The 13,976-nt window shown below is 43.1% G+C and overlaps 1 protein-coding gene across 1 annotated transcript in view; it reads right to left on the reverse strand.

Moving 5' to 3' along the window:
* KLHL29 (kelch like family member 29) overlaps positions 1-13,976 on the reverse strand; it is a 425,462-nt gene that overhangs the window by 38,798 nt on the left and 372,688 nt on the right. Inside the window, exons 9-12 of the mRNA XM_081906134.1 lie at positions 13,524-13,722; positions 6,606-6,788; positions 5,398-5,578; positions 649-842 (exon numbers count right to left, since the gene is read on the reverse strand). Coding sequence (XP_081762260.1) covers positions 649-842; positions 5,398-5,578; positions 6,606-6,788; positions 13,524-13,722 — 757 coding nt within the window. The remainder of the gene's footprint in view (positions 1-648; positions 843-5,397; positions 5,579-6,605; positions 6,789-13,523; positions 13,723-13,976) is intronic.

Below are 13,976 nucleotides of genomic sequence, written 5' to 3' on the forward strand. Positions count from 1 at the left end.
CATCTCAATAGGGATATTGTGGAGCTGGAAAATGTGCAGAAAAGGGCAACCAAAGTGATCATGGGCCTAGAGAGCAACTCCTCTTTGAAGAAAGGTCACAACATTTGGTGCATTGTAGTTTAGGGAAAAGGGTATGAAAAAGAGGAGACATTACAATTAAGCATGGTATGAAGAAAAGAGAAGGGGAGGGAGTTTTTCTCTCACTCTCATAATACTAGAACCCAGAATCATCCAATGAACAATTCTGGATGTTGGGAGATTCTAGACAAATCAAAGGATTTTTAATTGTGCTTAGCTAAACTATGGAATTCATTCCATAATGGTGGCCACCAACTTGCAAGGCAGTTTAGGCATGTAAGGTGGTAAATGGCTGCTGGTCATAATGGCTGCACGATACCCTCCAATACTGGAGGCAGCGCGTCTCTGAATGTAAGTTGCAGGAAATCATGGTTGGGGAGAGCTGTGCTCACGTCCTGCTAGTGGACAGGCATCCGATGGGCTGCTGCAAAAACAGGATGATGGACAAGATGGGTCTTTGGTCTTACCCAACAGAGTTCTTCTTTTGTTGCTAGCAATTCAGTATCACGGTACTCATTGCTCTCTCTCCCCCCACCCCCCAAGTTATAAATTGAAATCTGTTCCTTTTACCTATCATGGGTGACTCTATAAAACTCCATGTATTAGTCTGAGGGACGTATGACTGAAGGACTCCAGCGGCACGGCCAGCCTCATTTACTCCGCCAAACACATAGATCTTCCCACCGCAAACGGTGGCAGCTGCAGAATGCACAGCCTTTGGCAATGGAGCGACTGTCTCCCATTGATTGGTGATAGTATCGTACCTAGAACAGAAAGACATATGAATCAGCCTAGATACTACGGTGATTGGCACTTGCCAACGGCTAGTCAGGAAAACAGCTTTGCAAATACGTCTTTGCTCTAAACCTATGGCGATGGGCAGAAGTTCTATATTCTCGGTGCAGACAGTTTCAAAGAAAGCAAGGAGAGTGGGAAAATAATCCAAACCTATTAACTATGTATGACCCTTATCTCATTATATCCCAGGATTTTTAAAAAATAAATAAATCCAGGATACCTTCTATTAAGGTGACTTCTACCAATTAATTTCTGCTAATTAGAACAGAGTGAGATTATTCTTGCAAATCAGTTCAGCGATATTCAACTGCAACTGGAGCCAGGCAAATGTTAAATGCACTGACAACTGTTTAGCTTGAAGATCATCTGATTTTCAGACATAATGCAACATGATAGCTCTCTCTGCCCCGGTAAACTAGCTATTTAATGTACATGCTGGGGATGCACAAGTTGCCTCTGTTTAATTTTCACCGTGTGGACAAAGCTACCACACTTCACTGCAGGTTGCTGCAGATGTTGATGGGAAATGTGCAGCCGGAATAAGATTTCACCGCTGCATCCATTTCCCCATGTAGCACCGAAGATAAGAATATGCGTTAGAGCGCTAAATTAGTTCTAAGGTCATTGGTATCAGATTTAATTAAGCCATGGACCATAAAGATGTACAGTTAATAAACCATGGATGAAGATTCATTTTAGACAATGTCACCAGTGCAGACACCTATTTTTTAAGCTAACATGGCAGTGATCCAAATAACTCCTGCAAAATGAGCTTGGGAGACAGTAAAAAATGATATGGTTGTTAGGCATCAATATTTCCATGGAATGGCAGCACATCTAGTTAAATAGCAGATTCGTGAACATAATAGCTAGAGCGGTAGATTACAAAAATAAATTACGACTCTCTCTCCCCAAACCGCTTGTCTCTCTCACACACTTGCACACCCCCCCAATGTTACTGAGAAATAGCAGCCAACAAACATTAAAATTGTTTGGATTCATGTTTCCTGACTCAGGATTATTTTTGTAATGGATTTCTTTATTGTTAATAAATACTTTATTTATTTTAGGGAAAGGGAAAGGGACCCCTGACCATTAGGTCTAGTTGTGACTGACTCTGGGGTTGCAGTGCTCATATCGCTTTACTGGCCGAGGGAGCCAGTGTACAGCTTCCGGGTCATGTGGCCAGCATGACTAAGCCGCTTCTGGCGAACCAGAGCAGCACATGGAAACGCCGTTTACCTTCCCGCCAGAGTGGTACCTATTTATCTACTTGCACTTTGACGTGCTTTTGAACTGCTAGTTTCGCAGGAGCGGGGACCGAGCAACGGGAGCTCACCCCGTCGCGGGGATTCAAACCTTCTGATCGGCAAGTCCTAGGTTTTGTGGTTTGGACCTAACATTCTTGGATTATATACTTAGGCACATTCAAGGGCAACATCAGGTTTATTTTCAGCAAAAGATCTCACTCTTCTTTAGGAGGTGTTCTTAAAGGAACATGTGGGCAGCAAATTCACACGAGTGTTCCCAATATATGTGTGCAATACTATTCATCAGGCAAGATGTTTCAGAAAGCAAGATGTGTGCGGCTGGGGAGTGGGAAGGAACGGAAGAAAAGCAAAAAGCTGAAAAGTACAAAAATTATGTTGGATGTTGTTATCCATAAGGTCATCTTGTAAACTCTATTCCAAGATGGAGACTGCAGATGTTATCATAGGGGCAGAAGTTCCCTTTTCAGTACCCGCTCCCTCAGCACTATAAAATTATTTCGATTTCTGCAAACCTTGGGATTCCCCTGGGAGAAACTCTGGGAAAGCGACCTGAAATTTACAGCATGTTATTCATTGAAGGAGAATTATTTGAAAATGATTCATAGATGGTATTTAACTCCAAGTAGGTTGGCTAAGATTTATAAAACAGAATCAGATATGTGTTGGAAATGTGAAAAAGTAGAGGGAATGTTTTTCCACATGTGGTGGACATGTATAAAAAGGTAAAAATTTATTGGGAATTGATTAATGACAAATTGAAAAAAATGTTTAAAACTACTTTTCCAAAGAAACCAGAGTCCTTTTTGTTGGGTATAACCCAGACTGAAATTCCTAGGTGTCAGCAAAGGTTATGTATCTATGCAACAACTGTGGCCTGTGTTTTGTAACTCAAAAATGGAAAGGGAGAGAGGTCCCAGCTAAAGTGGATTGGCAACTTAATTTGACAGAATATGCAGAACTTGCAGATTTAGCATATAGAATAAGAGAGCAAGAAGAACATTTACTGAATATATGGAAAATAACTGCATACAGCTGAAAACACTGGCAGCATTAAGATAAATTCAACAGAGTAAATAATTTTTGATGGATGTAAAAGTGGAAAATGATTTGAATGGTTAGAGTAAAATATGCAGGGATGTGTAAAATGAACCATGGAAAGAGGAGAAGGGAAGCCATTGCATATTTTAAAGTTTGTAAAATGTTTATTTGGAATTGAAAAATTGAAAATTTAATAAAAATCATTATTTTAAAAAAGCCTTGGAATTTCCCCAAGCCTATTGATACCTTTCTCTTGTGCATGGGTATCAAGCAACAGCACTCACACCTGAACATAAGAAATAGAAAGATTTTTGTTACTACTACTACTACTACTACTACTACTACTACTACTATTTTAATAGCCTCAGTCTCTTTACCCTCATTTCTGTCATTTTGTGTTTCTCTCTTTACACAGTCTTACTGTTAAAGGCTTTTTGAAATTTTACTCTGCAGCTCCCGCTGCGTGGGAAAGGCTCTGTGCATTACCAACCTCTCTTTCTCTCTCCAAATTGTATCTCAACACACATCAATTTTTCCTAGCCTTCTCCTCTTAATTTCTCTCTGTCTAGGTTAACAGCTTTATGGGCGAATGCTTTAATTTACTTCTGTTTCAAAGCCTTTGCACGATCATTATCTAGAGTTTATATATTATACCTTCACCATTATTCAGAGTACAGCTTACAGAAAAGCAGTCATGGAAAAATAAAGCTGTATTGTGTATCAAGGTGGTCTTTCCCTTCCCACATGACTAGTGACATTTTAAACCTTTGTCCTGACCGATTCAATTTTCTGTACGCTTTTCGCCTCTCCTTTCAAAGAATCTTCTGCCTGAAGTGTTACTGGTCAAGAGCTGTTTATAGAATTCTTCCTGAGACATCAAGGTAGCAAAATATTTGTTGGGAGAGTAATGAAAACACAGAAACACTATGAATCCCTTTAAGGGCTTCTGTCCAGTTCTGCATAATAAACTGAAGCAATCACAGCTCAAAGGAATCCCCAGTCCAGTCCAGGTGCAGATCTTTATCTGATCTTTTTTTTCACAAATCACACGATAGAAAGCAAGAGAGTTGAAGAAATCCCCATCAAAACAACCTGCCCATCCCTGCCGAAGGAGAAAGCCTGTTTTCCTGATGGATAAGCATGCAGAACGTGTTTGCACTGAGCTTAGAATTTTATATTAATAGAGCCAGAGACATACTTCAATGCTGAAATATATGTATATATAATCAGGACTGAGGGATCTTCATCAAAGAGAAAGCTGGTACAGCATAGTGGGCATATCATTCCTCCAAGGATCTCCAAGCAGCATACACCCCGCCCCTTTCATCTTTACATCCACCCTGTGAGATAGGTGAGGCTGAATGTGCAAGTGACTGGCCCAAGGATACCCAGGGAGTTTCATGGCAGAGTGAGAAATTCATTTTGGGTCTCCTCAGTATTAAGACCGACATTCTAACTGCAGCATTACACTGGCTCTGTATAAACGTTCCCAGTTCTAATCTCAAAATGTGGAGTAAGGGACAGGCCCTTTAAAATTTTCAGACAGCTCTCAGGCAGGTGGGGGGCAGAGCCGCTGGAAGGGATCCTGCCAGTCTTCAGATCATTCTGGTCGTTTACTGAAACATTGTCTTCCAAAGCTCAATCAATAGGGTTCTCTGCAACTCTCCCAGCCTTGGACAATCTTACCACTTCTTCAAGAGCAGAACAGGGAAGCTAGCACTACTGACCTACCCCAGGGGTGCCAACTTGAATAATCAATCGCATGGCATGGCACACGGACACCATTTGAATGGCACTGCCCATCAAATTGGTGGGGCGGTCCCCCTCAAATATTTTATGGGAGGGCGAAGGGACCTTGACCCCTAGGAGTTGGCTCCTAGGCAAACCTCATAGGGATGTTGTAAGTTTTCCACACATAATGTGTGCAAAGCGGTCTGAACACTCTGCTGTACTAACAACAATGACAATGACAAAATCTTCAAAATGACTAAACTCACTCTGCCTGATGAAATGCTTGACTTAAGAGTGGATTTTTGAAATTTACATTTATATTAGCAACCGGGACGCCTTATTTTCAGGTTTTCGCCAAGTTATGGTTCAGTGAGCATTTATTTATACTGAATTCTGCCTAAAGAATGTGAAATGATGCCCCTTTTTTCAACAACATTACCAATCAGCTGCGGTGGACGGTACATTAAAAGAGCATCTTTACCTCTCCACGTGATCAACGTTGCCTGCTACACCAAGGCCTCCAATGGTATATATTTTCCCATCATACACCAGGCTGTTGTGCCGACACCTCGGGACTGTCATTCGGGAAACGAGATTCCAGTTATCGAGTAGTGACATGTAACACCAGACGTCAGAGAGTGTGACTCCAGACTCCATGCCACCTGCCCTCGGTATGTACAAGGGAAAAAGAACCAGTGACTTGGCGGGAAAGCAGCTCTTGGAGCCTATTACAGTACAAGCCAGTTGCAATGCAATATCTTCTTCCAAATGACACTTGACTAATTAAAATAAATCACCCTCAATTGCAAGCATCTGTTCAGATGATGCAGATTGGTGTCATTTATTCATGTATCCCAAAGGCTTTTATTTTTATTTTTAAAGGCTGTCATGATATCAGACTAGGCAGGACATTTGCATATGGGAATATGCCCAGGCGGCATTCATAAATAACCTGCAGTCTATTCAATTACACATCCAACTGGTATGAATTGACTAAGCAGCTAGCTAGGCGCTCTCTCGTTGGAAACAGCAAAGTGTCACACCACTTAGAAAAAAGGATGTACAGAGGGGCCCTTCTCAACACCCCTGATACTGGCACAAAGTTCAATAAGCGAGAACTTCCTCGAAGAGTCACATCCAATGCTATAGTGTATGCAAGTAAAATTATGCTACTTATAGAATGTATTGTACAAATCAGTCGTCTAGGTGCTTGGAAATAGGGGAAAGTGTCAAGCACTGTGTTAATGAACTCTGCCAGTGACAAGAGTTGGTTCATTTTCACCGGAACTAAGAAGAGGGTTGCAGTTCATTTTCAACAAGAGATTTCAAAGACGAACGAGAGCCAAGCCTCCTTGTAAGCAAATATGGTAAGTGTAGGTCAGGTATGCAACAGCTCAGTCAAACAGATTCGAGATGCAGAAACCTGTCATTTAGATCCAGCGCCCGCCAATGTTTTACAATGCGGTTGCAATAGCAAGGGGAAACTTTTCGCATGCTTGACGGGGTGTTGAGCCTATCCTTTGCACGTTACAAGTGCCGAATGCACTGGGGAGGAAATCTGAGCTGATGTGAAATGGAATGTGATAAAAGGAAGTCTCTCTTTTCCCAGCAAGCTGGCACATAATTCATCCTCGTTTGGCCTGTCACACAGCCTTCCAAATAGACAATGCCCTTCTCACCACTGCTCACCTGAGAGATAGACGTTGTCTCCAGCACTCACCACGCTGAAAAACTCCCTGTCATAGAAGGGCAGGCTGGCCAGGGGGTACCATTTGTTGCTCTGAGGGTTGAAGCACGTTACTGCTGTTAAGGCGCGTTGATTCATCCCGATCATTTGACGTCCTCCGACGAGGACTATTACTTCAGCCACACCTAGGATGCAAAATGAAATAGATGCATTTACGGTTTTATATGCCTGTAACTTGCCTTGCAGTTCATAACAATGAAGGGCAGGATAGATAGATACAATATTTCAAACACACACACCCTTTTTAAAATAGCTTATTGCTAACATTAAAAGAAAAACAACACCAGTGATATTAAGGCTTTAATTCTATACCCAGTTTCCTGAGAGTAAGCCCCATTGAACTCAATGGGTTTACCTCTGAGTACACATGTATAGGATTGTGCTGTAAATCAGCATAAGAGATCACCCTGAAGGCTAAAGGTTTTTTTTTATTCATTTAATAATCAATTTTTCTGAAAAGTTTTCAGCGTAAAATACAATAAAAGCCAAACTAAGCTATGAGAAAAATATTACTTTGTCTTTTCCTTTCTGTTTTCTTCTTTTTGCTCTTTTTATATTTTTTCCAAATGTTCTAGAGTACTATGCGATCGTTCCATTTTTCACCACCCCCAATGCAGATTTGAATAATTATTTCATATTTACTAATAATGCAACCCTATGCATAACAACTCTGTGTTGAATGGGTTCACTGCTTGGCAAGTGTGTTTAAGTGCCTTAAGGTGCATTTGTGAACCAGCTTGTTAGGGAGTGAGCTTCAGGGTCGGGATACATAGGTTTGAGTCTAAAGAAATGGAAAGTGTTCTGACAGGTATCTAAACCATGCAAAACGATCTAGTGAACTTCTTTAGATGCCAATGTAACCTTAGATAGCACAGGAGCCAACTCCTAAGGTCAAGGTCCTTTCGGGCCCCCAATAAAATATTTCAGGAGGCTCCCCCCCCCAAGTTGAGGGGAATTCTGATTCAAATGGGTAGGTGTGATTGATTATGCAGGGCAGGGGTCAACAACAACAAAAACAACAACAATTTATTTATATGCCGCCCATGTGACTGGGCTACCCCAGCCACTTTGGGCAGCTTCCAACAAATTAAAACACTGTAAGAATCATAGAAGGCAATTCTAGGGGGCCGTGGATGCTTGGGCACCCACAATAATAGAATTGTGGGGGCTGGGCACTCACAAAGTCAATGAGAAAAGCCAGTACAGTGGTGCCTCACAAGACGAAAATAATCCGTTCCGCGAGTCTCTTCGTCTTGCGGTTTTTTCGTCTTGCGAAGCAAGCCCATTAGCGGCTTAGCGGCTTAGCGCTATTAGCGGGTCAGCTGATAAGCGGCTTAGCGGATCAGCTGATAAGCGGCTTAGTGGATCAGCTGTTAAGCGGCTTAGCGGATCAGCTGATAAGCGGCTTAGCAGCTTGGGGAAAAGGGGGGGGGAGGAAAAAAAACCTGCAGGAACTCGCAAGACATTTTCGTCTTACGAAGCAAACCCGTAGGAAATTTGTTTTGCGAAGCACCTCCAAAACGGAAAACCCTTTCGTCTAGCGGGTTTTCCGTCTTGCGAGGCATTCGTCTTGCGGGGCACCACTGTAGGTAGCAGCGATACTGCCTCCGAGAGAGAAGGAGTTTAGCTCCACCCTCTGCAGCCAGCCAGTGAAGCACCCTTTTCCAGGGGAATGGGCTCAGACTCAAGAGACAGGGTCTCTCTGCCTCTGAGCCTGAACCCCTCCCTGCGGAAACGGGTACCTCACTGGCTGCGGAGAGGAGGAGGAAGAGGAGTCACAGCCGCCAACCTCCACAACGCAGACGTGTGACGTCATACGCACTTGCACGTAGTGTGTGCAATGTCACACACACTATGTGCAGGCGTCTGCATGTGACATTGCACGTCCGCGTTGCGGTGGTGTGCACCCACAACCCCGAGGGCACCCCAGTAAGAATCAAACATTCCTGAGCTCACCTGCCTCCCCCCTCCGTATTTTATTTAAGTTGGTGCACCTGATGCAGAGCCAGGTACAATTTGCCCAGTGGGGCGCTATCTCAGCAACTGTCTATTACTGAGAGGGTGAGGGGCAAGGCAGCAGCAACACTGGGACTGTGTGTTACACCACTACACCATTAGAAACGCTGGATTGTCTGTGCTGGTGCGCTGCATGGCCCTGACCTTGCCCCCATCTTGTCTGCCCGCCTCCCAGTAAGCAGCATGGCTGCTGCTGCTGTTGGGAAGATATTGCTGCAGAATGCGGCAGGTCATTCTCATGCACAGCTAGGTTAAGGGTAAGAGGAGGACCAAAGCAGAATGTACTACTTATTGCAAAAATTGAAATAAAATAAAAAGTCAAACCAACTGTCCAAAAATACCAAATGTGTTCTAATCAAGGACAAAACATCTTCAGACATAAATCATTCATTGCACTGATTTCTTCAAACACTTTACTGGCTTTGGTTGCATGGAAGTCAAGACTTACTGTATTTTTCGCTCTATAGGACACACTTTTTCCCCTCCAAAAATTAAGGAGAAGTGTGTGTGTGTCCTATGGAGTGAATGCAGGCTCCTTGGCTTCAGCGATAGCAACGCAAAGCCTCTGAAGCGCAAAGGGAGCGCTCCCTCCGCCTGAAGCCTTTGAAGTGAAGCGCGACTCGCGCTGCGCTCCAAAGGCTTCGGGTTCCTTTTGCTGAAGCCGGGAGAGCAAGACTCTCTTGGCTTCAGCAGAGAGGGAGAGCTGCGCAGTTCCCCTTCAGCGAAGTGGGAGGAGAAATGGAAGGGGCTCCGTTTCTCCTGCCGCTGCGCTGAAGGGGCGCTGAGCAGAGAGGGCGGGATTTTTTTTTTCTTGTTCTCCCCCTCTAAAACAAGGTGCGTCCTATGGTCGGATGTGTCCTATAGAGCAAAAAATATGGTATATGTCATTCCTCCAAGGGTTTCAAGATGGAAGTGTACATGGATTTCCTTTCAATGCATCCTCATGACAACAACCCTGCAAGGAGGATAAGGCTGCAAGAGAATGACTGGCCCAAGGTCATCCAGCCTTGTGACTGAATTGGGCAATTGGGGGTGGGGTGCAAAAAATTATGTGGGTCTAATGGTTAACTCACCCCTAAGAGCATGCACCCAAACCACTGTTTACAGTCTTTGTCCCATATATGTCAGAAACTGGAAAAGCAGATTTCTCTTGCATTATATTTGCATATGCCTTATGAGAACATAAGGAGATCAGGAACATTTTCAAAAGATACCCATACATCCTCTGGTAGGAAGATGTCTATGTACTATTATCCTCTATGCATTTAATCACTTTGTAAAGTTATATATATATGAAAAAATGGCAGGAAAAAACCCATCACCTATGCCAAATCTAATGTGATTGTAATGAATGACCTCAAGAGGGCATTGCAAATACTGCAATACTCACAAAGGATTTAAATACCTTTTGCAAGTACATAAGTTCCACATAATTGGACTTCGACCTACAAAAATAATCACTCCTTTCCCCTTATCCCTGGAAAATTACTTTTCTTTAATCAACAAGCTTCTGAAAATAGCATGCATTACACCTATAATTTTATCTGCAAACATTAAATAGGCACTTTTCAAAAATACGTCCGACCAATAAACCTATTAGCTAACCCCTGCTAAAGGGTTTGAGAGTGGGCAGTTATTGAAAATCCTATGTGTTTCATATTTCCCATATATCCCCTGATTAAACAGTGTCTCTACAAACGAAAAAGGATGCAACTCGACATATAATTTCCTGCCGTTCTGATTCTGCTAGGCAGGATGAAGCAACTTCGAAAAGGCGTTCTGTATTCCTTGCACATACAAATCTACCGTGCTATCTTCCAATTTAATAGGCGCACAGAAAAGTTTAGCCTTGCTGTGGTAAAAACTGAGTTGTGTCTTCATATTCCCGAGAGAATAAGGCACGGCAACTGAAGCTATTCTCTTTTTACTGATTTATTTTCAGTATTTCTATCCTGCCTTTATATGAAAATATATTCAAGGCAGCAAACAGGTAAGGGGGGGGTATTAAAATAATATATTTAAAATGATAAATTTTCAATAACAGTAAAAACAGAGTTAAGGGGGTGTGGAATCAACAATGGCTATAGAAACACCAGCAGTCAGAAACCGGTTTAAAAAACAGTATCTGAAAATGCTGGCTGAAAAATACAAGTTTTAGTTGCTTGCTGAGAGGCGGAACTATTGCAAAGTGTTGAGCCATAATCTTCCTAACAGTGCCTTTCTCTGAATGTCTACTCTCAGATGAATGTCTACTCACACTGTAAATCATTCAACAGACTGAAAAAAAATGATGCAGGAGAGGGCTATCGGCCGCTACTAGTCACAATGGCTATGCTCTGCCTGCATAGCTGAGTCTCTCACTGATGAGTCTCTTAATCTTAAGCTTGTAGGATCAAGTCCCATGTTGGGCTAAAGATTCCTGCATTGCAGGGGACTGGACTAGATGACCTTCAGAGTCCTCTCCAACTCTACAGTTCGATGATTCTATTATATGCATATTCACACAGAAATAAAACCTATTGAAAAACGAGGCTGCAATCCTATATACATTTATCTAGGGGTAAGTCCCACTGAAGTCAATGTGGCTTCCATCTGTGTAAATAAACATGCCTAGGTTCAGTCTGTTGTGCATATTAAGCATAACGGCTGGTTGTTTTGTACATTAACCACTCCACGACCCTAACATGCACTTTATAGGTCTAGATATTATAAGCATTTCTATTAATTGGCTCAGCTGGTTAGCGCATGGTGCCAATAATGTCAAGGTTGCAGGTTTGATCCCCGTATGGGACAACAGCATATTCCTGCACTGCAGGGAGTTGGACTAGATCAGTGGTGTCCAAACTTTTTTCAAAGAGGGCCAGATTTGATGAAATGAAGGGCTGTGGGGGCCAACCAAAGTTGTTGAGCTGGATTAAACCAACCGACAGGCCAGATTGGGCCCCCAAAATGGACTTTGGACATGACTGGACTAGATGATCCTCAGGGTCCCTTCCAACTCTACAGTATGTGATTCCATAATATATAGTCTATGACCTCCTCTGGCCCCACTGTTGCCCTCCTCTCCCCCTGCTCACTCCCCCATTCATGCCACTCCTTCCTGCTATCTATCTATCTATCTATCTATCTATCTATCTATCTATCTATCTATCATCTATCTATCTATCTATCTATCTATCTATCATCATCTATCATCTTTCTTTCTTTCTTTCTCTTTTTTTCTTTTTCTTTTTCTTCTCCTTTGCTGTGTGATAATGGCACAATATAATATCACCAAGGCAACTATCTGTAAATAAACATTAAATGTCCATAAAAATGGCAAAAGTAGTTTCTTTCCCAAATAGGTTTTATCTTCAACAAGCGCAAATGTAGTAGATAAAGAGTTCAATTGTGATATACCAGTGGTTCAGTGCTTGGATGTTGTTCCGGTAATTCGACGTTTCGTCGCTAAAGAGCTTAGTCTTCGAGCTTTGTAGTAAATAATATACAAAAGAAGATAGTATGGAAACGACTTAAAGTAGGGGGTATATCTGTCCCCATCTGCATGTTTCCATCAGGAGGAGCATAGGAAAGAGGACGATGGCCTTCAGTTTGTTAAACCGCCTTCAGTTTGTTTTTGTGACTTCTCCAGCACCTTGGCTCTGAGAAAGGGCCAAATGAGTGCTCTTCTTCAGAATGAGGTATGCTGGACAAGGTGGCCAGGAAAACGTTTGCATCGCAACCACAGTTTGCCACAACAGCTTCTTAAGCAGCTATTTTTTAGTGTTGACCTTGAATGGCCTCGGCCCTTTCTCCACCTCCATCAACCAGCCCAGACACTGAGGTCCAACTCTGAGGGCCCTCTGGCGGTTCCCTCACTACAATATGTGAAGCTACAGGGAACCAGGCAGAGGGCCTCCCATCAGACGTCAGATAAACAACTATTTGACTTTTAGAAGACGTCTAGAAGACATCCCCTGTTCAGGGAAGTTTTTAATGGGTTGATGTTCTATTGTGTTTTTAATATTTTGCTGGAAGCCGCCCAAAGTGGCTGAGGCAACCCAGTCAGATGGGCTGCATATGAATAACAAAATTACTATTACTAATATAATTATTAGACAGCTTTCCTAACTGCAACAGCAATCAGAGATGGTGGTGCAGGTATTCTCTTGGCCACAACACCTGGAATGCCAGGTTCTGAGAAGAAATATACTACTGGCTTTTCCTCAGAGGGTCCCAAATGAGGCAGGAAGGGGGAGGCAGGTGGTTAGACAGCTGTGTCTGCTCACCACTACCTGGGCCCAGCAGTTTGCAAATGGGCAGCAGGTCAGGCTGAAGAGAATCCCTCAGCCACTGCCTGACATGGATGACCTCTGGCACCGGACCTGTATGTAAAGAATATATGGTCTTGTTTAAGACAAACTTAATATCTTCCATGATACAGGGGCTTTGAAAGGGGATCAATACCAACAATTGGTGTCTGACAAAGCAGCAAACATAGCTCTCCCCCCAACTAATGGCACTGAGCTGTTTTGAAAATATGGCTGGTTTGTGAAAGAAAACCAACTGCTGGTGACTTAGCACCTGATTTGTGGTGATGAATGATCCCTCTCTCTAACACAGGGGGAATCAGTGTCAGAGCCTGAAGCAGAACTGCAGGGTACCTGATTTCACAATCTGAAACTCTGGTTGTATCTTGGAAGTGCCACGGAGAGCGCGCGAAAAGGAAGTGATTTAATCTTGCAACCATATGCAGACCGCAAATAGTCCGCCTGACCTGTCCCTGTCCCGTCAATAACTGCAGGGGGGAAAAAGAGAGAAAGATAGGCCCCAGAGTTTCAGCTCTGAAGCGAGCTGAGCTGTACCTGCTGATAACCTGGGTCTGGTTCTTGGAGTCTGCATCTCTTGTCGGGCGTGAGGCAGCATGTGATAACGCTTCGCTTCATTCACTAGATCCCGGCAGGCTTCTGAAGACTTTATCAACTCCTCATTGTCAACAACGTTTAGCAGATAACTGGGATGGATGAAGGGTAGGCGGACCACTGCCAGCAACTCAGGAGCATACTGCAAAAGCAAATGTAACAACTACTTTACACAACTGGGTTGTCAAGGACTCTTCGCTGCTTTCCCCCTCCTGTTTGGGACAAGGGTGACATTCAAACTGACCCCACCTTCAACTGCATTTTCCGTGGCTCCCCCTTCTCAAAAGGCAATTCGGAGTCAGTTGAAGACAACTTTTTCTCCCTCAATGAATCTTTCTATCTACCTCTCTGCTTCACTACCATCAAAGTCTTTTTAGGTCTCACAGTGGAAAAATA

This window comes from Podarcis melisellensis, assembly GCF_964234715.1.
Source record: "Podarcis melisellensis genome assembly, chromosome: 3".
NCBI lineage: Eukaryota > Metazoa > Chordata > Lepidosauria > Squamata > Lacertidae > Podarcis > Podarcis melisellensis.